Source organism: Protomyces lactucae-debilis (assembly GCF_002105105.1).
Source record: "Protomyces lactucae-debilis strain 12-1054 chromosome Unknown BCR37scaffold_6, whole genome shotgun sequence".
Taxonomy (NCBI): Eukaryota; Fungi; Ascomycota; class Taphrinomycetes; order Taphrinales; family Protomycetaceae; genus Protomyces; species Protomyces lactucae-debilis.
Genome location: NW_024467998.1, coordinates 298563 through 320230, shown reverse-complemented (window position 1 = coordinate 320230; position 21668 = coordinate 298563). Strand labels below are relative to the sequence as shown.

At 51.1% G+C, this 21668-nt stretch overlaps 10 protein-coding genes across 10 annotated transcripts; 9 read left to right on the top strand and 1 right to left on the bottom strand.

Moving 5' to 3' along the window:
* Positions 1 to 1524: 1524 nt before the first annotated feature.
* BCR37DRAFT_336452 (uncharacterized protein) lies at positions 1525 to 2130 on the top strand (the record flags this gene model as incomplete). The annotated part of the gene is made up of 1 exon (XM_040867226.1): positions 1525 to 2130. A coding segment is annotated over one exon (606 nt), but the record flags the coding sequence as incomplete, so codon positions are not given.
* Positions 2131 to 3742: 1612 nt separating this feature from the next.
* On the top strand, positions 3743 to 5464 carry BCR37DRAFT_397761 (uncharacterized protein). Its single transcript, XM_040871739.1, has 2 exons — positions 3743 to 3933; positions 3978 to 5464. Exons 1-2 carry the CDS (start codon positions 3816 to 3818, stop codon positions 5411 to 5413), a joined length of 1554 nt encoding a protein of 517 aa, XP_040726393.1. The 5' UTR covers positions 3743 to 3815; the 3' UTR covers positions 5414 to 5464.
* Positions 5465 to 6511: 1047 nt separating this feature from the next.
* Positions 6512 to 8293, top strand: BCR37DRAFT_386544 (uncharacterized protein; the record flags this gene model as incomplete). The annotated part of the gene is made up of 1 exon (XM_040870449.1): positions 6512 to 8293. One exon carries the CDS (start codon positions 6512 to 6514, stop codon positions 8291 to 8293), a length of 1782 nt encoding a protein of 593 aa, XP_040726392.1.
* A 101-nt stretch (positions 8294 to 8394) lies between these two features.
* Positions 8395 to 9642, top strand: BCR37DRAFT_265283 (uncharacterized protein). The gene has a single exon (XM_040866747.1). It carries the CDS (start codon positions 8495 to 8497, stop codon positions 9470 to 9472), a length of 978 nt encoding a protein of 325 aa, XP_040726391.1. The 5' UTR covers positions 8395 to 8494; the 3' UTR covers positions 9473 to 9642.
* On the bottom strand, positions 9643 to 12796 carry BCR37DRAFT_265534 (uncharacterized protein). Its single transcript, XM_040866748.1, has one exon. It carries the CDS (start codon positions 12431 to 12433, stop codon positions 9812 to 9814), a length of 2622 nt encoding a protein of 873 aa, XP_040726390.1. The 5' UTR covers positions 12434 to 12796; the 3' UTR covers positions 9643 to 9811.
* Positions 12797 to 12959: 163 nt separating this feature from the next.
* BCR37DRAFT_391953 (uncharacterized protein) lies at positions 12960 to 13754 on the top strand (the record flags this gene model as incomplete). Its single annotated transcript, XM_040871083.1, has 1 exon — positions 12960 to 13754. The coding sequence occupies one exon, from the start codon at positions 12960 to 12962 to the stop codon at positions 13752 to 13754; it is 795 nt and encodes a 264-aa protein (XP_040726389.1).
* A 178-nt stretch (positions 13755 to 13932) lies between these two features.
* On the top strand, positions 13933 to 14679 carry BCR37DRAFT_335391 (root UVB sensitive family; the record flags this gene model as incomplete). The annotated part of the gene is made up of 1 exon (XM_040867181.1): positions 13933 to 14679. A coding segment is annotated over one exon (747 nt), but the record flags the coding sequence as incomplete, so codon positions are not given.
* Positions 14680 to 15147: 468 nt separating this feature from the next.
* BCR37DRAFT_378391 (fibronectin-binding protein A N-terminus-domain-containing protein) lies at positions 15148 to 18420 on the top strand. The gene has a single exon (XM_040869035.1). The coding sequence runs from the start codon at positions 15184 to 15186 to the stop codon at positions 18115 to 18117; it is 2934 nt and encodes a 977-aa protein (XP_040726387.1). The 5' UTR covers positions 15148 to 15183; the 3' UTR covers positions 18118 to 18420.
* A 182-nt stretch (positions 18421 to 18602) lies between these two features.
* On the top strand, positions 18603 to 19274 carry BCR37DRAFT_412806 (uncharacterized protein). Its single transcript, XM_040872236.1, has 2 exons — positions 18603 to 18639; positions 18679 to 19274. Exon 2 carries the CDS (start codon positions 18683 to 18685, stop codon positions 19139 to 19141), a length of 459 nt encoding a protein of 152 aa, XP_040726386.1. The 5' UTR covers positions 18603 to 18639; positions 18679 to 18682; the 3' UTR covers positions 19142 to 19274.
* A 1639-nt stretch (positions 19275 to 20913) lies between these two features.
* Positions 20914 to 21650, top strand: BCR37DRAFT_412805 (uncharacterized protein). The gene is made up of 2 exons (XM_040872235.1): positions 20914 to 20984; positions 21042 to 21650. Exon 2 carries the CDS (start codon positions 21052 to 21054, stop codon positions 21532 to 21534), a length of 483 nt encoding a protein of 160 aa, XP_040726385.1. The 5' UTR covers positions 20914 to 20984; positions 21042 to 21051; the 3' UTR covers positions 21535 to 21650.
* Positions 21651 to 21668: the final 18 nt, after the last annotated feature.

Genomic DNA, 21668 nt, shown 5'->3' with positions numbered 1-21668 from the left:
CATGATTCGCGAGTGCCAATTAGCAGCTATGTCGCTTGAATCGAGCGAGACTGTTGCCATTGACCCACTCCGTGCAAGACTCGAAGAACACATTGCTGCTACGACGGATGTGGAAGCAAAGCTACTCTTGCTCGGCGCTGGAACAATCTTGCTTGATCGTCTTTGCTGTCATCTCTACCTTGACAAGCATACAATGAAGGATCCTGCTGCGGTCATGGCAGGCTATGCTCGTCAAGTGAGTGAAATAGCTAGCAACAACTCGGTTGGGTTCAAGGCGCTCTGGGTGGTGTATGAGGCGTGCAATCAAGTAGCCTGGCAATGGGCTGAATTCAAGGATCCAAGTCACTTCGAGACGATGAATGGGTTACGCGGTACACTTGAGCGTTATGTCATGCCTGTTGGCCCGCAGCTTGCTAGGATGGCCGACATTTACTTTGCTCGGCTCGTGTCGGAGTAGCCGCAGCTGCTCCTTTTGAGTTTGGCGACTTGAGCTTGAGCGCTGAGTCGCTGACATCTACACGACGCGACTGATGCATCTTGTGATTGCGGGTGGGGGGAGTGAGTCGGAGCTACGCAGGGTCGACACTCGATAGCCGTGCAAGATCTGAGAGGCCCAAGGCAGCAAGCAAGCCGACCAAAGTAAAGTTGAGCGGGCGGTAAAAGCGGCTGCCCAAGTGTGAGGAGAAATCAAAATTGGAGAAAACGTCCACGAGATGGCACCCTCACAAGGCTGCCCCTGGCTAAAGACTATTTGTGTTACGATACTGTTGTCCGTTTGTGCATACCTCCCAGCTCTAAAAGTGCATTGAAGATCATCATCTGTGCCTGTGTCGATTGCTGTATCATCAGACAGGGACCTGTTCTCTTGATCCAAGCGTTGTTGCTGACAGATCCAGGCTCGCTTGCGCCTTCCTGATTCTCTCGACACTCAGATCGCCACGCCGTCGCCCGCGTGTCAGATTATTCAAAATTGTCGGCCAGTGCGCGGAAGGTATTACTATACAAATTCACAAAGGCCATAGCTTTAAAGGATGCACGAACCCCCAGGCATTGTCCATCTTTAGTCTACATTGCCTCACCACACTCTCTTACAAAACATCACGAGCAGCACTCAGAACAGATGACATCGCCAGGCGACTCGGCTGGCATCTTTGCAGCACCCTTGGTTCGATCGGGCGCACCACTTGATTATGGTGAAGCAGCGCTGGTAGAAAACACCCTTGACATTGAATATAATCTGACTTGTAGGCTCCATGGAATGCCCGCTACTTCTATGGTCAACATGTCTTCCCTCGACGAGCATTTGCATACACCGGTTCCGTGACGCCAGATGACCAGCTCTTCCTATTCGCTGGTGAGACGCAGCACGGTATTCGTCAAGAATTACTGAGTATTGATTCTCGGTCGCTCAAGATTGAGGCGATTCAAGCGACAGGTGAGAAGCCCTCGGGCCGATCAGATGCGCGAGCCATTTCAGTGGGTGCCGCACTCATTGTCTTTGGCGGCGATGGAGTCGACAGCCAAGACAATAACTTGTATGTCTTGAATACCACGACCAAAGCATGGTCTATTGCAGCGGTGAATGGCGGCAAGCCCGTTTCTCGATCTGGTCACAGCATGACTTTGGTCGGCTCTCATCTCATCATTTTCGGCGGCAAGGGCGCAAATGGTATCATCTTCAACGATATGCTCATGTACAATGTTGAGACTCTCTTTTCATTCGCTTCGAAGTGGCAGGAAGTGAGCAGCAATCGATCTATGCGTGCATCACCTCGAAGCAACCACACAGCCGTTGTCCATGCAGACAAGTTGTACATCTTTGGCGGTCTCAGCGATGACAAGGTACACAGCGACTTTTGGGAGTACGATCCAGAGACCGAGACATGGTTTGAGATTGAGTGCTCCGGTTATTTGCCAGGGCCTCGACACAGCCACGCAGCGGTCGTTATTGATGGCATCATGTACATGTTTGGTGGTGTCAACGACAAGGGCCAGTACTCGGGTGACATGTTTGCATACCGATTTGCTAGCCGCTACTGGCATCGAGTGGACATGACCAATGTGCGGCCCACAGCGCGTGCCAATCACGCTTTGTGTGCGGTTGGTAGTAAGTTATTCCTTTTCGGTGGTGAAATCAGCCAGCCGCATGCTGAAGACCCAGCAGTCTATGTCTGCTCAACCGATTCGATCCATTTTCCAGCTGAGCGTCAGGGACTCCGAGTTGAACAAGCAGGTCCATCAAAGCTTTGGAGACTGCAAGATCGTTCCAACTCTGTCGACCGCAGTGCGCACTCTCGCAGTACCTCACGCTCCATTGGTACCATTCGCAATGATCTCAGTAAAGACATCATGCGCACATTACCCAAGGATCAGCAACCAGATGCGCTGTCGCGTGTACTCAACAACTTTGGGCATGCAGATGTGAAACGTTCCCTGACGGCCAGAGACTTTGCAGCTTTGGAGGCAGCTTCTGGCTACTCGCGACATGGACGACAAGGCTCTGCGCCGACTGAGTGGAGCGAGGGAGATGAAGGCTCTCAGTTCCATACTGTGGATGTTCAGACCTTTTCAGCAGTCGAAAGGAGTGCGCAAAAGCCCTTGCAGCAAGGGAAACGATATCACCTGCCAGCTGTGGCGCCTGCATCGTCGCCTTTAGTACAGCAAGGGTCTGAATTCGCAACTACGCAAGCTCCGCCTGCCGATAGAAAGGAAATGTTGGATGCGCTCGGTATTGTCCGCACGGGCACGAGTCCAGTCACTGAAGGCAATGAGCCTGAGGCAGAGCGTGTCACGGGCCCTGACCCGTCAGTTGCAAACGAAAAGATGCCAGATGCTGCCTTCTTACTGCATGCGCTGCAAGTTCTGCGGCAAGAACATCAGAGACAGCGCAAGGCATGGACAGACGACCGCGATGCTGCACACCAAGCCATGCTTGATCGCGAGAAGCAGCTCAAGGAGGAGCATGAGCAACAAATGGCCTTCTTGCAGCAACGTTCCAGGGTCCATTCGATTCGGGAATTGCAAACGATGAAAGCCAAGATGGAGGAAGATCATCAGGAGAAGTATACTGCGCAGCGACATTTCGATGAGCAACAAAAGGTCGAGATGGCACATCAGATCGCCGACTTGCAGCGGGAGCTGAACGGACATCGAGAGACCATCCAATCTTCAGCAGCGACGCATGAGAAGCTCACTAGTCAGCTGAAGGAAAGGGAACTCATTGCGGAGAAGCATGCAGTACTCGAAAAGCAGCACACCGAGCTTAGTGACAGGCAAAGCCACCAGCTCTCCATGATCAGTCAACTGACGAGCACAATTAGCGCTGCACAGCGACGGGCAGAGGATGCAGAGAGAAATGCAAGGGCGGAGACTGAGCGTTCGCAAGCATTGGAGCAGGATCTCATCAAAATGTCTGCAAGATTGGAAGAGGCACAGTCACAGACTGAGCACTACCGCAAGCTGTCTTCCTTGGCGACATTCAATGCTGAGCATAACGCAACAGAGATGGAGAACACGCGGCAGATTCTGTTCACTGGACTGCATCAGCTGCTTGGCAAGGGCGAAGAAGGCGCTCCTGCTGCGAATCGGGACTCTGCCTCTTCGTTGCCGCCCGTCAGAGTAGCTTCTCCGATGCAGGTGTCTCACCACTGACTCCTTGCTCTCTTCCTTGTGTGTCTATGCATAGTGATAGAATTGAAGAGGTAGGCCAGTATCTAGTATACAGTGTACAAGCAAAGTTCAACCTGAATCCAACACCCAACTTGAGCTCACGCGACGTGAACACCCGGCCAACCGTAACCACCGAGACAGCAGCCATGGATCCAGCCAAGTTTGTCGGTCTCAAGCTCCTCCTGACCCTCAAGACTGGCGTCAAAGCACAGGGACAGGTCGAGTCAATTGACCCGGCCACATCAAAGCTCAAGCTCACAAATGGTATGCAAACGCTCGTTTCGACGACTGAGCAGCGCTGACCTCAGTTTACTTCCCATTGACGAAGCTATCTGTGGATGAATTTGAACTGGACGGCAAAAGCGTAGTGGATCTGGATATACTGCCGAAGGATGAGCCTGCAGGCACACGGACGGCTCCTCAGCAATCAACGGTCGACTTTGTGGATCCAGCCATCATCTCTGCCAACAAGGCGCCAACAGCTAGACCTGCCCCAGTCAGCAAACCACCGACTGCGCCTGTTCGAGCACTTGAGAATTTGAGCATCAAACCCGCACCAAGTGCAGACTTTGATTCCTCGGCAGTTGAGACGGATGATCAAGGCACACAAAAGCGAAAGAAGCAACCACGCAGACTGGCGCGCAAATCAAGACACCCTTCCGACTGGGAAGATGCAGACATGTCTGCGTATCACGAGGAAGAATTTGATTTCCAGAAGAACCTCGAAGCATTCAACAAGAAGAAGGTATTCGAGGAGATTCGCCAGAACGATGCGACGGATGCAGCATCGTTGCTGGTGAGCTCAAACAGACTACCCAAGGACAAGTCGAGCTACGCATTCAACGAGATGGTGACAGATGCAAAGTACGCAAGGGCATCGCCTAGACCCTCAGAACCTACCAGCGAGACTGAACGACCTGCTTCGCGAGTCAAGAGACCAAGTTTCCCAAATACCCGTTCAAAGCAATCTCGGAAGAGCAGTGTAGCCTCTCCCATGGTATCTGACGCGCAGCTTCGTCTCGTCTCTGACAAGTCGCCCGTTTCTACCATCACTGCACAACAGTACACGATGGCCGAACACCTTGCTGCTAGCAAATACGGTCCATCTCTCGATGCATTGGCAGAGAATGGTGCACGCGGCATCGCAGACATCACCACGGGTATTTTAGAACAGACGGCAAGTGACTCACCACCAGTCGTTGTAATCATGGCCGGTGACACGCGTCGTGGTGAGATGGCTTTGTCTGCTGGACGACTGCTCTCCATCTTAGGTGTCCGTTGCATGGCACTCGTACCGGCTGCTAATCCAATCAATGCTGTTGCAGCGCAGTTGCGTAACTTTGCCAATGCGGGAGGCCGGGTGGTTCAGCCTACTGACTTGCAATCCGCTGTTGTTTCACTGCATAGTCCGCCACAGCTCATCATCGATGCTCTCCACAACGAAGAGTATATTTGGGAGGAGGAAGATCGCGAGGCTGCGACATTGCTTGGCATCTGGGCAGAAAAACAAAAGGCAACCTTGCTGAGTATTGATCGACCTTTTGATCATCTCCAACCACAGCATCTTGCCGCACTTGGTCTGCCTCGACAAGAAACGGTCGATCTTATCAAGGAAGGTAGATTGGCCTTTGCGGCAGGAACCATTCACTTGGTAGAAACGGGTATCTGTCGTAAAATCTGGCGAGAGCTAGGTAAGACGATTGTGGCTCGTCCTGACTTTTGCAGTGTCCTGGAGATGTCGTAGTATATAGCATTATAGAGAAAACATACAAGATACAATGACTAGAATGAACGGTACATGTAGAGTCGCTGCTGTCCCGGAAAGAATCACGACTCCGCCTGGAGAGAATTGAAGCTTTGGCAGCGCCGAGATAGAGGTCACAGGAAACACCGTCGAAGACGCACTGGACTGCGCATTTGTCACTGTTGTGCGAAGCGTGATTGTCGAAGGTTGGCTGCTTGATTGTGTCGTAGCGGGCGAAGCCTCGGCAAGAGAAGTCTGCCGAAATGCTTTCAATATGTCCTCTTGGGTCGATAAAGTAGTCGTACGTGTCTGAAGTGATGGTACAGGCTTGTCTGCCGTGGCCTGTGTCTGGTGGACTGTCAGATACTGCAAATGCGCCACCATCACAGTCGCTGTCACTTGTACTAATGTTCCGACTCTTTGAATGACAGTGACTGTGTCTCCTGCCACCGTGGTCGCCAATGTCGAAGGAGCTCTGGTAGCGACAGCATCAGCCGGTAAAGGCCGTACGGTAGTCACAATCGTGCGAGTCACCTCGGCAGTCAGTGTTATTCTGCGGCGTGTCGACGGGACTGATGATAGAACACTGAAGCTCGTCGATGAGACTGGCACTGACGACAGATTTGTTGCTGTGAGTGTATGAAAGGATGAGAGTGAAGGTATGGTCAATATAACTGGCATAGAACTTGTTGATGACGCCGCCGCCAAGGAGAAAGCAGGAAAACGATTCATGCTAGCATATCCGGCTGTCAAGGATGCTGTCGCACAGCAGAGCAATGTGCCGCTCAATAGGAAGAACATGGTTGAACATTGCACGACGGCAGCGTAACCGAGCTTCTTATCAAGTCCAAACGTACAGCATCGCTTCGCACCTCAGCCAGAGCCTGAAGTCCTCTGTCTACAGCAAGAGCCGTGAGCCCAGGAACAATACATTGTCAGCAGCTTTTACAAGAACAGCTAAGTTACAGCTTGATCAAATGAGAGGTGGTGTACAGAGCTGAGCTGCCTGGCGCGTCTCTCTTAAAAGTGCCACAAGACGACGCGACAATCAACACAAAGAAACAACACAAAGACTAAAGACGCTCAAGGAGAACGGGCATGGCGGAGGGCGACTCTCAGGCCAGGTATGCTGACTTTGATGATGGTGACAATGACTTCTCTGCGGCCTCCCAACTCGGTGGTGCTCCTGTGCAGAGAGAAAATGGAGCCATTACTGCTATCGACCCCAAAGCGGTCCTCTCTGCTGCTCTGCAGGATGCAAAGCAGCAGATTGACCATTCAACACATTTGCTACAGCAGCAGGCTGTCGATCTACGATTGCTCCTGAGCCAGTTGCCTCATACATGGGATGCAAGTCCGCTTCGGGACGCGCTTGCCACGATACAGACTCTCTTGTCTACAGCGCTTCCCGAGTCCCTTCTTGCGCTATCAAGTGGCTTTGCGAAGCGCAAACGTGTGCCGAGTGTGCCTTCCACAAATGCAAAGCGGCACAAGGGCCCAATCCAGGCAGCCGCAGCCACCGTCAGATTCGCAGAATCGGCCACTGAAGCTCCCTCAGAAGCAACGACCGATGACGTTTCGTCAGCGCCATTGTCCACTGTTGCACCAGGTCCGAAGAAGCGTGGACGTCCACCAAAGGCAAAGGCACAGGTGACTCAAGCAGTCATTGTTCCTGCCGACCCCAAGAAACGAGGTAGACCATCAAAACCCAAGCCTGTGAGCTCAAGCGAGTTGGCTGTCGACCCTTCAATTGTTGCGACTTCCGACCTTGTGATTCCCAATCAGAGACCCGAGGAGAATGCTATGACCGCTGCCACTAGCGAAGAGGTGACCAACAGCCCCTCAGTCTCAGTGGAGGCTCCTTTGTCGCTCACGCCCACGATTGTCCCTGATTCAGATGCGCCGTCAAGTATTTCAACAGAGCCAAAGAAGCGTGGCAGACCAAAGAAGGCGGCAGCTCTACCCATTGCAAATCTAGTCTCGGCAGAGGCCCGCACTACGCTTGAGGTACCGGGAACGCAGGACGCGATGCCTGTGGCAGAAGGCAAAGTGCCAAAGCAGCGAGGTAGACCGAAAAGCAGTCCGACCGTCGAGCAACCGGCTGCTAGTGTTCGGCCTGGTGCAGACCATCTCCAAGCCTCGTCCGATGAGCGTGTCTCGAGCGAGCCGGAGCAAATTGCTACTCCCAAGGGCACTTTGAGCACCCAAACAGACGCTACCGTGATTCAACTGGCAGCGCCTCAGCCAGCGCTTGAATTGCCCCTACGAGTGATGAGTCCACAGCCTGCGGTTGCCGCATCAATTGTCGAAGTTGCTGGGACACCAGAGAGCGATAGCATGGTTAGCGAACCCGACGATAGGCAAAGCAAGACCGACACAGGTCCTGACCCTTCGAGAGCATCTACACCGTTGCCAGTGGCCCCGAGAATCATGGATATCTCACCAGTCTCATCTGCGGCTGACGAAGAGGAGCAAGCATCACAGGAGCCTGCCGATGCCAATGTGTCTCTTCCTGGGCCGTTCATGGATGATTCTGAGGATGACTTTGTCCCTGCTCATCTGCAAGCAAGCAAAGAAAATCCTGCACTCCCTCCAATTCAGCCTCATATACAACAAGAACAAGTCAAGGCACCAGTTGGTGTGCCTTTTGAGAAGCCGTTGACTGCCGAGGAAAAGCTTGCAGCAAAGAAGGAGCGAGCTCGCGCAAGACGAAAGTCGTATCTCGATTCTATCAAAAAGGCTCGAACAAATACCATGACACCGTCCTCGTCGGCTTCTCATGGACACGGTCCGTTTTCGCCCACCCCGTTGCCACCATTTCCTTCTCAGCTTGGAGACCACATGTTCATGTCTTCATCACAGGCTTCACAGCCCATGTAAGAATCCTTGCCTTACCCACATAGAGCAGCTCAAGCTTCCAAATGCGTACGATTCTTTTGCATACACTGCTTCAACCTCAGACGGCAACGCGCAAGACACGTTCGTGTGGCGTAGTGATTTCCGGTCGTCACATGGATTGCTTCCGACCCCTGAGTCGGCTTGTTATTGCGTACTTGTTCAGGGCCAATTTGTCTCCTTTCCATGCGTGACGTGGCCATTCGAATTTCAGGGGCATGGTTTGAGATCGGATCTTTTCAACATGAAAGGCATCAGACTGGACTTCGCAACAGACAGCACAAGACGTGCCAAGGGCACACAGAGACACCTCGACAGCTTGCAGGCGATAGCCACTGTCGACTCATGAAGAAAAGGCACATGCTCATGCTTTACTCTTACCTCATTGTCATCGTGTCTGGTACTCTGGAGCACGGCTTTCACCAATTTAAAAAAGTGGCGGCTCAGGTTTTGGATGACATCTTGAGCGAAGGCGCCAAGGCCACGACGAATTTGGCAAATCGCGTCGGCATAGGACTAGCTTCTCATTATGACTATTCGCAAGTCACTTTTAACATGACAAACAGAGTGGATGCTCCTCGTGGCGAATGCCAAGCTGTATGCGCGGAAAAGGCCTGGATCGAGCATGCTCAAGTCTTGCAGGAACATGGGCCAGATCCTTGTTTTGGTACACTATGGTCGCATCCGTTTCATGTTCTCTACCACTCACCAAACTCTGTCGCTGATGGTCTCACTTTCGACACGCTTTTTTACAAAACGAAAAGAGATCAGTGTCAATGCAACATTCTATTGACGGTCTATCATCTCCTCAACAGTACTGATCAGGGTTCGATCCTTGTTGGGCCTCTCAAGAGCTTCCTGACAAACGTTGGCTGCACTGTTGGAGATATCACTGAACGGTTGTCTATTGGAGACTGGGAATTTAATTTGTTTGGCGATTTCTGCCAAGTGATGGACAATGCATGCGACGAGAGGGGCATCCTCCAGGCGAGCGCAGTAAATGTGTCTGCTAATGTCCACTGGGGCCCTACTCGGAGAGATTACGGGAGTCTCGTAGAATACACCCTCCCATTCATGCGTCTTTGGCAGGGCGACCAGGATCCGGACGCCGGGTTGGTCGACGACCAGCCACCGCGACAGGCGCAACCGCGAGCATGGCTTTGATGTGCATCTCGTTGGGTGTGATAAAAAAGGTGTACCTCTTTCCCGGCGACGAGGTATAGCAAGTAACGATTGTACGAACGCAGGCTCTGCGTACTCAAGACATACCTGATAGTCGTAATGCAGTACTGATTCCTGAGTTCTCTCGATTACGACTCTTCATTGCAAGTCTGTCTGCCAAGATAGAAGCCGCGGGAAGCATCACGCAAGAATCAGATGCAACTTGGTCTCGCTTCAAGTTTAGGGCAATGTCGCAAAACTCTGAAGCTTGACCTTTGGCTGAAGGACGCGAGCGACACTATAGGTGCACAAGGAAGATGAATCAAAATGCATTCGCTATGCTCAAACATTCTGGCTGTATTTAGTAATAGAGCCTTCCCGTCTCTTAAGGTATTTGCGCGTCTCGTCTACCCACAGCACAGAACTCGCCAGCAAGATTAGACCCATGAGGTCGATCAGACTCAGTGCTTCCGTCTGAAAGATGCGCTGCAAGAAAGGAACGTGAATGACAGCTAGCTGGCCGAGAAGCGAGCAGCCGACCGCGAGATTAAAGACGCGATTAGAAAAGATGCCAAAATGAAGGACAGACTTGGTCGCTGAACGACAAGTCAGGGCATTGAACATGTCAAACAAGACAAAGCATGTAAATGTCATCGTCGTATCGCGTGAGGTGACCCGATTATCGTCGCTCAACTCTTTGTAAAAGACTGCCATAACACCAAGAACAATGGTGAAGCCGCTGAAGAGCACTCGCTTAATGATGTGCTGTGTCAGGACAGGCGAGTCTTTTGGACGTGGTGGCGACTGCAATATGGCTGGGTCGACTTCCTCTACGCCAAGACTTTGTGCCGGCGGCCCATCCATGAGAATATTGATCCACAGAATCTGCATGGCATTGAGTGGGTTTTCCAAACCCAGCAGTGTAGCAAGCGCAATCAATGTCAACGCGGCCAGCGATGTAGACAACTGAAAGGCCAAGAAGTTCTGGATATTGCTAAAGATGCCCTTGCCTTCCTCAATCGCATGTAGCAGAGTAGAGAAGTCATCGTCGGTCAAGATCATGTCTGCTGCCTCCTTTGCCACATCCGTGCCGTCTTTACCCATTGCAATACCAATATCGGCCACCTTGAGTGCTGGGCTGTCGTTGACGCCATCTCCAGTCATAGCAACGATATCACCACGAGTCTGGAAGGCCTTAATAATCTTGAGCTTGTGCTTCGGCGTTGTTCTTGCAAACACACTGACGGCACTCAGTCGCTCACTTAGTGCTTGAGCGGACATTTTTTCCACATCACTACCAAGGAGAATGCCATCACGTCCAAGGGGCATATCCAAATCACGAGCTATCGCTTGAGCTGTGATGGGTGCATCGCCAGTGATCATCACAACCTTGACTCCGCCAGCAATCAATTGTCGAATGGCCTTGGCGGCACCAGGTCGCGGTGGATCATGACAGCCAACGAGACCGGCAATGCACAAGTTCTCAAGCTTATTTTTGCCTTGACTCGTGGCCAACGCCAGAACACGCAGTCCCTGTTCGGCAAATTTGTGCGCTGTTGCTTCCAATTGCTGGCGATGTTCGGCAGTCAGCTTCTCGCCATCATAGAGGGTTGTGGCCTTTTCGATGAGGACCTCGAATGCACCCTTAATGTAATGTGTCCCTTGTACCGTTACGCCCATGTATTTGTGCTCAGAGGTGAATGGGATCTCATCTTCTCGTGTTGTCGTCTCGCGCAAGTCAGACTCGCCAAAGTCATCGAGAAGCTCCAGCAATGCAACATCAGTGGCTTGACCCACAACACGGCCCTCTTTGTGCTTGGCATTATTACACAAATTGCCAATCTTGAGCAATCGCTTGACATCAGCATCTTGAAATTCGCTCTTTGGGAATGGTCGACTCAGTGCTTTGCGACAGAAAAGCTTCGTGACAGTCATGTGGTTCGTAGTCAGTGTACCAGTCTTGTCGGAACAGACGACATTGACACTACCGAGCGTTTCGACGCTAGGAAGTCGTCTAACAATGGCCCTGCGATCAGACATGCGCAACACACCAAGCGCGAGGGTCACTGTCACAATGATGGGCAGGCCTTCCGGAATAGCGGCGACCGCGAGTGATACGCCAATCGTGAACATTTCCAACCAGCTACGTCCTTGCACGATACCAAGCAGGATAATGACGCCAATGAGGCCAAACGAGAGAAAGGACAGCTGAGAGCCAAGCTTGTCCATGGCCTGTTGAAGTGGAGTGCGAGGCTTCTCAACACCTTGCATACTCTGCCAAATAGCCCCAAATTCAGAGTCAGTGCCTGTGCCTACCACAATTCCAGTGCCATTGCCGTTCGTGACGAGAGTGCCCATGTAGGCAATGTTTGTTCTCTCGCTGATGCCCTTGGATGTGATTGTGTCGACGCCCTTGGAAGATGGATCATTCTCGCCCGTCAAGGAAGACTCGTCTAGCTGCAATGCATTGGCTTTTGTGATGCGTACATCTGCTGGTATCCGATCGCCCACTGAGAACTCTACCAAGTCGCCAGGCACGAGTCCGTTTGCAAGACAGTGAACATGTTGGCCATCACGGACGAGGTGTGTGTAGTGGGGCACCAGTTTATTAAGGGCCGCAAGAGATTGCTCACTCCGATACTCTTGCACAAAACCTACCGTCACCACGATGACAAGCGCGACGAAGATGCTCACTGCATCATCGACATTGCCAAGTAGCAGAGATACGCCCGCAGAACCAAACAACAGGAGAATCAAAGGCTGCTCAATGAAACCTTTCAGGTATTTCTTGAAAAGACTCTCCTCCTCTTCACTGGTCAGCTCATTGGGCCCATGGTTGGCTTGCTTGAACTTGGCATCCTGTTGCGATAGGCCTTTTGTGAGGTCTGTGTGCAATTTATGGGCCACAGCCTGGATGTCTTCCTGAGAGAAGATCAAGGCCGGCGTATCCCGCTCCTCGTGCATCTGTGCCTCCTAGGAGACGCGTCTATGTGGACGTGAACAGAGGATATTCCTGATGTGTGCTCAACACTTGGCGCGTGTCTTCAACGTTGAGAGCCTGAGACGAACGCGCTTCAGATGACACACCACATGTGCTATGCGATGGCCAACGAGGGCGATGCTATGCTGATACAGGCCTGTTTTTCATTCAACAGTAGCTCAGTGAATCAACATAAGTTTTCATTACTGTCCATGGTTTACAAGAAGGCGGGCACTGCTGAATAATGCCATACAGAATTGTGATGATACTTACAGCCTTTTTGCAGTCGATGCTCTAAATGATCTGACAGGTTGAGTCAATTGGGTGCTCAGTGTGCTCCCGATATCTGACCCTGGCTGCAGGTGTGAACTGAGGACAGTAAGTGAGCGCAGTCGTGTGCGGCGAGCTCAAGCTGACGGTGCAGCAGCATGACGCAGCCGCCCTCAGAATTTGGCAACCAGAAATTTGAGCTTTATTGACACAACACACCAACGGACACTCACTCGGCGCATGGACAGCCGCTCTCTCATCGAGGCCTCAGGCAATGTACAGCGTATACAACAACACGGCAAGGCGCATCTCGATCAATATCCGCTCCGTCAACAGCAAAAGCTGCCACAAACACAGCGCAGCAGTACGCCCCAGTATTACGGATATGATCGCTCCTCACTGCAGAGCGAAGCTTTCCAATTTGATCTCGACAGGCATCTCTCTGTCAATGCATACGATATGCTGAGCACACTATCATCAGATGACGAGCGGGAAGCAGAGTACACTTGGGAACCAATTCGTGCGCCACCTTCCACTCTACCGCCTGTCCCCGTCCTACCAGACACATTTCCGCTGCCGATACATGATGCGTATATGCAGCGGTCGCCCATCATACTGGAAGTCACGACATCAACAGCGCGCAAAGTGTCACCCATTTCTCTGGACAATCCAGCACGCCAGTTCAGTGCAGGTCCCTCGGCGCATCAGAAGACTGCCTCGCAAAAGTACCTGCTACCCATGCACACGGTGAATCCGCACCTGACACTGGACAAGCCAGCAGCGAAGAAGGATCGTGTGGTTCAAGTCCATTGGCTACTATTGGTCTCTGGCTGCTTCTTCCCACCGCTTCTCTTCTGTCTGGCTTTTGGCGTTTTTGACGAGGTGTGCTATCTAGGTCCCAAGGCTGGGCTTGTAGGCGATGCGGGCGGGCTCGCAGGTCAGATTCGCAGGATCAAGGTAGCAGCGGCGGTGATTGGCACGACAATGCTGGTCGCCTGTCTGGCTGGCTTCATTGTTGGCTTTGCTCTAGCCTGATCCGGGGACGTTGGTGCTGCCCCTTTTTTCCTTTGAGTATTCTTGCGCGCCCGCCATTCTGCATTTTGGCCAACACCACAAACTTGTTGGAGTTCTCCCGACACTCCTCTCCCTTGATGTCCATACCGCTACTTGTGTAATCATGGAGATTCTCGTGAGACCGCGCAAGCCTTTACTGCTAGAAGAAATCTTTCTGCCTATAGACTGGCGAAACACAGTCTCCGCTGACTACATCCCCTACCAACTCTATGACTCGCTGCAAGCAATTGCATCCAGCATCTGCGGTCTACTAGCATCGCGTGAAGCACTCATCACTGCTGGTGTCTCTCGCAGTGATGCCTCTGTTGACAGCGCCATCATGCTCAATATTGCCTCTGAAGCCTGTTCGCGCCTCTTGTCGATTTGGTTCAGCTGGCGCTATGCAGCGCACTTTGACGCACAATCTAAGCGTTTCCGATTCATGGCGGATATTTTCAATGATAGTGCTATGATTCTGAGCACCCTGTCATCGGCTGTGCCTGGGCCGTTCCAGACAATGGTCGTGATTGCAGCGAGTTGCCTGCGCGCGCTATGTGGCGTCTGCGCAGGGAGTACCAAAGCTGCATTGACCAACCATTTTGCCAAGTCAGAAGCGTCTGTGGGTGATGTCAATTCCAAAGATGGATCACAGGAGACCATCATCTATTTGATCGGACTTGCACTTGGCTCGCTTCTTGTACCGCTGGTGCAGAGCGTCACGGCGATTTGGACATTGCTGCTGGTGCTGATTGCTGTGCACCTGTACATGAACTGGCTTGCTTGTCGCAGTGTGCAGCTGCGCAACTTGAATGCTCAACGGTTGGACATCCTCAAAGCCACATTCAAGCTGGACGGTCGACTTTTGACGCCGAGTGAAGTGGCACAGCAAGAGGCAGTGCTTGGAGTCGGCTCACGTCCTTGGGCAATGCAGACGGGTACTATGGAGAAGCTTACGGAACATGCAATGCGCGTGGACAATACATTGCTGATGATGGAAGAAGGCTATGGACTATATGACCTGCTCGAGGCATGCTTTGCTTTGGATAATCTAGTGTGTCCATCGAGGGAAGCATTGCAGGATGCTGGATGGGATCTCGCTCATGATGCGCTGGTCTATGATGGTCTCCTGTATAAGAGGACAGAGTGAGCTGAAGGAGATGCTTGCTAGGCGTGCATTGAAAGGTATTGATAGCAATTATCCCTTTCCTATGGCCCAGCTACTTTTAAGATGACAGTAACCTTTGATCTTTTCTATTCCAGATCTTCAGCTCTTGCAACTTCATCCAGGCCTCTGCATCTGTCTGATCTCGGTGTCGTTGCTGCTTTGTGCACGTCATCACCGTCCTGATAATTTTTGGCAGCAGATGCACGAACACCATCAACCTTCACTCCGACCAGCAGGCTCAGAGACATGAAGCAGCGCTTCTCCTCGCTCGACCTTAAGGCCGCCGCTGCAGAAATCAATGCAAAACTCCAGGACACGCGGTTGGCCAACATCTACGACCTCAGCTCCCGCACCTTCCTTCTCAAATTTCAGAAGAATGCCATCAAGCACAACGTCGTCATTGACCCCGGGTACCGTGTCCATACAACCGCTTTTGCACGCGAGACATTTGCTCAACCGAGCAACTTTTGTGCAAAGCTTCGCAAGCATGTGCGAACGAGACGCATCACCCACGTCAAGCAACTCGGTAGCGATCGTGTGCTCATCTTTACCTTTGGCGGTGGCGAGAATAATGCAGACCCAGACAGGTCAAGTCATCTGCTCGTTGAGTTCTATGCAGGTGGTAACGTCATCTTGACGGATGGACACTTCAAGATTCTCGCTTTACAGCGTGTTGTGGGCGAAGATGAAGGACAGAAAGTGGCCGTCGGCGAGACTTACGATGTTGGTAGACGGCTAGGCACAGAGTTTGATGTCATTTCTCGTGAGAGGCTCCTTTCTGCCTTGACTGTCAAGGAAGTGTCGGCAGCTCCCGAGATATCTGGCAAGGCCACAAGGAAGCAAAAAGGGGCCGGTACGCTCAAGAAAGTGCTGACAGTCAGCCTATCACATTATGGGGCTGCTCTTGTTGAGCATTGTATCCTTGACGCTGGTTTAGACCCTTCAGCCGCAGCTACGCCAGACATGGCAGATGCCCTTCAACCTGCTTTTGAGAAAGCTGATGCGATCGTACAAGCGCCAGCGCATCCAGGTTTCATTGTGACCAAGATGGATGGCGATCATGAAGTATACGATGATTTCCAACCATTCCTGCCATTACAAGTCCAGCGAGCTGGGCTCAAGACTCTTTCCTATGAGACATTCAACGATGCTGTTGACGCCTACTTCTCTTCAATCGAGTCGCAGAAGCTTGATCAACGCGTCAGACAGCAAGAGGCCACGGCTGCCAAGAAGATTGCAGCAGTTCACGATGAGCACAAGCGCAAAATTGATGGTCTAGTAGAGGCTCAGACGACATCAGCACAGAAGGCAGCAGCTTTGGAGGGCTCTCAGGGGATTGTCGATGAAGCGATTGCGGCAGTCAAGCTGCTTCTTGAACAAGGTATGGACTGGGTGGACATGGAGAAGATGATTCGCAGTGAAGCCAAAGCGGGCAATCCAGTCGCAAGCGTCATTCGACTGCCTCTGAAGTTGAAAGAAAACAAAATCACAGTTTCTGTGCCGGCGTTAGATGCACTGTACGAGAACGAGGAATCAGAAACTGACGAGGAAGACAGTCCACGAGAATTGGTCGTTGATGTTGACCTCGCCCATTCGGCTTTTGCCAATGCTAGAAATTATTACGCCGTGCGTCGCACTGCAATGACCAAGGAGGAAAAGACACAACAGTCTTCCAAAAAGGCGCTGCGTTCAACACAGAAGAAGGTAGAAAACGACTTGCGCAAGCAGCTCAAGGAGAAGACAACCATCAAGCCTATCCGCAAGATCTACTGGTTCGAAAAGTTCCTTTGGTTCATCTCCTCCGAGGGCTACCTGGTCCTTGGCGGACATGATGCACAGCAGAACGAGGCACTTTACAAGAAGCATTTTTCGCAGGGTGACATCTACGTCCACGCTGATTTGACTGGAGCGGCTACAGTCATCATCAAGAACACTGCAGCTGATCAGCCTATTCCTCCAACAACACTCTCACAGGCTGGTACATTGTCTGTCGCCACCAGCAGCGCATGGGATGCAAAGATGGTCATTTCAGCTTACTGGGTCAATTTCGATCAAGTTTCCAAGACTGCACCAACAGGCGAGTATCTCACCACAGGTAGTTTCATGATACGAGGCAAAAAGAATTTTCTTCCACCGTCTAAGCTTGAGCTTGGCTACGGCATGTATTTTGTTGTGGATGAAACCTCAAGAGACCGTCACATCAAACTCAAGGCGGCAAAGCAGGAGGAGGATAAGCAGTTCGACACGGCGCCTAAGTCTTTTAAGGCACCTGCAGCAAATACAAATGCCCATGAAGGGTATGAAGATACAACAGCTGCAACGAGTTCGCCGCCTGCTGAGTCTACGCTGGTCAGTGAGATTCCAGAGACATCAGGAGCTGCAAGCAAGGACCCTGCAGACAAGTACAACCTCGAAGAACATGGTGCAATTGACGAGGCACCGGCGCCCAAGTCGTTTTCTGGTAAAGCTCAGCATACAACAGCAAAGCAGAAGCGAGAACGGCGAAAAGGAAAGTCAGATGTCCCCGACAAGGCGGAGACTAGGGCGCCACTGCCTCAACAGGCCCAAACACCGTCAAAGCAGGAAGTCAAGCTGACACGCGGTCAGAAGGCGAAGAAGAAGAAGCTTGCCAAATATGCCGACCAAGACGAGGATGACAAGGAGCTCGCGCAACAGCTGCTTGGCATTCAAATCAAGTCTGATCACAAGTCAGAGTCGGAGGACGAATCAGCAGCCCGCTCAAAGCCAGCAAGTGGACCACCAAAATTGAAAAAGGAAGGCTCTGCAGCGGAAGTCGCCCGCATCTTGAAGGACGAAAAGATCCCTCAACTCGATGAAGAAGAGCAGGATTTGATCACTCCGCTCGATATTCTCGTGCCGATGCCCTTGTCGGACGATGTCTTGCTAGACGCAATACCTACTTGCGCTCCATATGGTGCTTTACAAAAGTTCAAGTACAAATGCAAGCTGCAGCCTGGTGGGGCTAAGAAGGGCAAAGCACTCAAAGGTGTTGTTGCTGGTTGGTGTTCGCAGCCAGTCGATGAGAGTTCGCAAGACAAGGAGAGGCTGTGGCCAAGAGAGAAAGAGCTTATGAAGAGTCTCAAAGATCAAGAGATCATCTCTTGCGTCGGCGTCAAGGCAATCAAAGTAAGTGGTCTGGACAAACGACCGCGCAAGTAGTCTTTGCTCTTGTGTTGTCTTGCTTGTGGCAAGACGCCGAGGCTCGTGCGGTAGTCTACTGTCCAGTGCTATCGCTTTCTGCAGGACTGAGGCTGGGCGCTTTCATCATTGCTCACCCCTCCGAGCATGGAGTCAATTGTAAGGACAAACCATACATGACTAGTACTATAATTTGTCTTTTACCCCGTACTCATCTGCATGGCGCGCTGGCAAACATATTTGTAATTTCGACCCAAGTGGACGCTCTCGTATGCTTCCGCGCGATTCTTTACAAGCGAAGCTCGCCCTCTGCTACAATGCCATACAGCTAGTGGCAGCCTCTCTCTTGGCCGGTCACATATTCGAAACAGACCAGCACATCCCCTAAGATCTATTTTTGTAAAAAAAAAGCTCCACAATTACCCCTGAATCAAGCCCGGCTGCCAGCAGAGAATTTATAAGACGGCTGTGCCCCCCAGACTGATTTCTCTTCTCAATCACAAGAAATACACTCCAAAGTTACTAACAATCATCAAGGTGAAGGTCTGCGTCTGATTCGTCTCAGTCAAAGCTAACCCGCAGCACAATGCGCTCCAGCTCTCCGTTCTCGCTTCCTGCTCTATATCTGCTACAGCTTTGCCTGAGCGTCGCTGCTTTCAGCGTCTTGCCCAAAATTGACGGCGATACCACTCAGCTGGCCTGCTTCAACGGCTCTACTACCCTCATCTTCAATGAGACCAGACCGTATCCTTTCAAGCTCTTGATGGGCAAACAGCAGAAATGGCGCTTGAGCTTTCGTCTCTATGACTCTGATCAACACACTCCGGATCAACCAGGTCCAGATAGAATTACTCTTTACAATGTGGTCGTCAAGGGTAAAACAAAATCAACAGTGCTTTTCTGTCACAAGCCGGGCAAAGGATCAAGAACAGACTTCGAGATCCATTATCCAGCAGCGAGTGATTACGAGAAATGTCAAGTTGTTCTCGACGAGCAGATCAATGGCAAACCTCGAACAATCAACCAAATTGCTTGCACCAACTGAAGAGCTGGGGCTCTTGGTGGCCCTGGGTGTGCATCACAGATCGCAGTTTGACCTTGAAAGATGCCCACGATAGACTCAATTGACAATTGGCCAATGAAAGGTCAGAGTCTTGATATGTCGTAGCTGCATAGACACGTATCATTGACACAACGTCTAACAAATCCTGAGTCAGTCAGTGAGCGCTGAAACTTGCCTGCCCAGGACAGCTGAGCACCTCGATTAACCGAAAATCTCAAATATCTGAGCTTCGAGACGATGACGTGCGCAAGTCTGGCTCGACTAGCGAAGATTTCCATAGCTATAGGTAAGATAAGTACGGCTGAGTAAGTTGTCATCCAAGCTCGAAGCAGCTGGCAGACTAGCAGTGGAATCTTCAGCTGGAACTGCTACTTGGTACGAGTACGTCTATAGCAACCATTGACCATTCTATCCTGGCTTTCTTCGATAAAATCTTGGGCTATTTCATCCGAACTTTGTCGCTCAGATCTTTTGCTGCTATATGCCTGGTTAGCGGCGCAGCTCGGAAAGTCTTGGAAGTCGGCACACGTTGCGAGTCACCACATATGAGATGTGATACATGTGCATGACATTCATGTTTGTTTCTGTGGGTGTCCTCGTGGCGTCGAGAGGCTTTTACATAGGTGATGTTTGTTTGCTATCGATAGAACACACCCACGATATTTGCATCTGGACAATCAGTTGCTCAGTGAACTGTGGCCGGTGCCACGTCCATTGCTTGTAGGCTTGAATCATTCACGATCCGTGCGTATGCAAAGGATCAGAGAGACTTGCTGTACAGTCTGCGCGATCGAAGGCAGCAAAGTTTCAGGGGTATTTTGCGTTTCGTCTTCATTGCCTATTCATGCCGCGGCTGACTCAGGACAATGCACTAATTTTATACGGCAACATCTCTACATGTGCAAAAGCTGAGCACGCCATGTGTGTCGATTCACTGTCGCATAGTATACGTCGTACTATACGAGACCGTACTGGTACAGCTATAGCTGCAGCTGAATGTGATATAAACCGCAGAATCAATATCAGCTGCAGTTTATAGGTCTAGCAAGCACTGCCAATTGAATACAGGACTCTAAATATTTTGTGCTTGAATTGATTTGTAGCTATAGCTGCAGCTATGGCTAGCCGCAGTTCTGATAAGACATTTCATCCGGGTTGAGCTACCCCTGGCTTCGAGATAATTTGCGAGCATACGCGTGTGTCCATGTGGCTCCAGTTCTTGGGGTCGAAGCACAGTTCTCTTCGATACAAATGAGGAACAACTTGGAGCTCAAATTACATGTTTGGGCCTAGCTGTAGGCAAACAAAAGCATCGGAAATGAGTGCATATGGCAAATGTTTGGGGCACGCGACTTCGTGAGGCTGCCGCTGCAGTCGCAAGGCGATCTCTTTGGATACGCTGCAGCTACAGTATCGTTTGCAAAGATAGCAAATGTATGAAAGATTGCACTCGAAATCTCAAGCTTTGATCCACATATTTCCAGGTAGCTCATGAGTCTCTTGAAATTCAGGTCATCGGCCAATAGGTGGAATTTGCGATTTATGTTTGTGTTTGTGAACATGGCGAGCAAACCCGAAATTGATTCGCAAATATTTTGCATGTGCACTGCCACTGTACATGAATAGGCGCGCGTGAGACGTGTATATCGTATCAAGCTTGGCGTTCGTCCCTGATTGGGAAGAAAAAGCTCAGGCCAAGCAAAGTGGAAGAAACGTGTCTTCCAGCTGTGAAAACTATAAGAAGGGCTGTTTCCATTCCTTCGTCTGCTGTGAAGCCATCACCAAGAAAGTTTCCTTCCAAGACCACAAGTCAAATCAGATACAGGTATGGTTTCGCACATCTACAAAGATGCCCGCACAGGACCAGCACTAAACGTAGCAGACTTTTCACGATGGGTTTCAAGCACCCTTTCATGCTCGCAAGCCTTAGCACTCTACTAGTGAGCACGACCGCCGCTCAAGCTCGTACAGCTGCCACTGGTGAAGCATATCAGGTTGTAGTCTACGATCCGGCAAGGTTCACATGCTTTGATGGCGGTATGAAGCCTAGGATCTACAAAGTTGAAGAACTGGTCAATCTGCAAAATCGTGTTTCTGATAAAGAATTAGGCCCTTTACAGCATCTCAACGTTTACTTGCTCGAAGATAAAGACGCTGGCATGGATGGCGACGTGTCGGTGGCTTTCAAGGCTGAAGGTTACAAGAAAGAATGGCGTGCAAGGCCCGTGTGCAATACCGCTACTGACAACACGAACGTGCATACCTTTATGAAGGATCATAAGTTGTACTCGAAGGGCGGATGCCGGCTCCATCTTTTCATCCCTGCAGTGGCGAAGACGAAACCGCAAATCGATCTTTTCTCTTGCTATGAGTAAAGCCTGCACGATCCGACTGCTCGTGTCGCTTCCTTCAATTCACTTACCAACTGCGATACACTTGTCTATCTTTCTATCGCATATCAAATCCCATTTTCTTTCTTCAAATGTCTGGCAAAGCTAGAAATAAGTAG

What these genes read in the sequence shown, in the direction of transcription:
- BCR37DRAFT_265283 (XM_040866747.1), top strand. Translation starts at nt 8,495, where the DNA reads ATGCGTGACGTGGCCATTCGAATTTCAGGGGCATGGTTTGAGATCGGA.
- BCR37DRAFT_412806 (XM_040872236.1), top strand. Translation starts at nt 18,683, where the DNA reads ATGCGCTCCAGCTCTCCGTTCTCGCTTCCTGCTCTATATCTGCTACAG.
- BCR37DRAFT_378391 (XM_040869035.1), top strand. Translation starts at nt 15,184, where the DNA reads ATGAAGCAGCGCTTCTCCTCGCTCGACCTTAAGGCCGCCGCTGCAGAA.
- BCR37DRAFT_397761 (XM_040871739.1), top strand. Translation starts at nt 3,816, where the DNA reads ATGGATCCAGCCAAGTTTGTCGGTCTCAAGCTCCTCCTGACCCTCAAG. An exon ending in AAAGCTCAAGCTCACAAATG is followed by an intron (nt 3,934 to 3,977) that starts GTATGCAAACGC and finishes CGCTGACCTCAG; the next exon opens with TTTACTTCCCATTGACGAAG.
- BCR37DRAFT_412805 (XM_040872235.1), top strand. Translation starts at nt 21,052, where the DNA reads ATGGGTTTCAAGCACCCTTTCATGCTCGCAAGCCTTAGCACTCTACTA.
- BCR37DRAFT_265534 (XM_040866748.1), bottom strand. Translation starts at nt 12,433, where the DNA reads ATGCACGAGGAGCGGGATACGCCGGCCTTGATCTTCTCTCAGGAAGAC.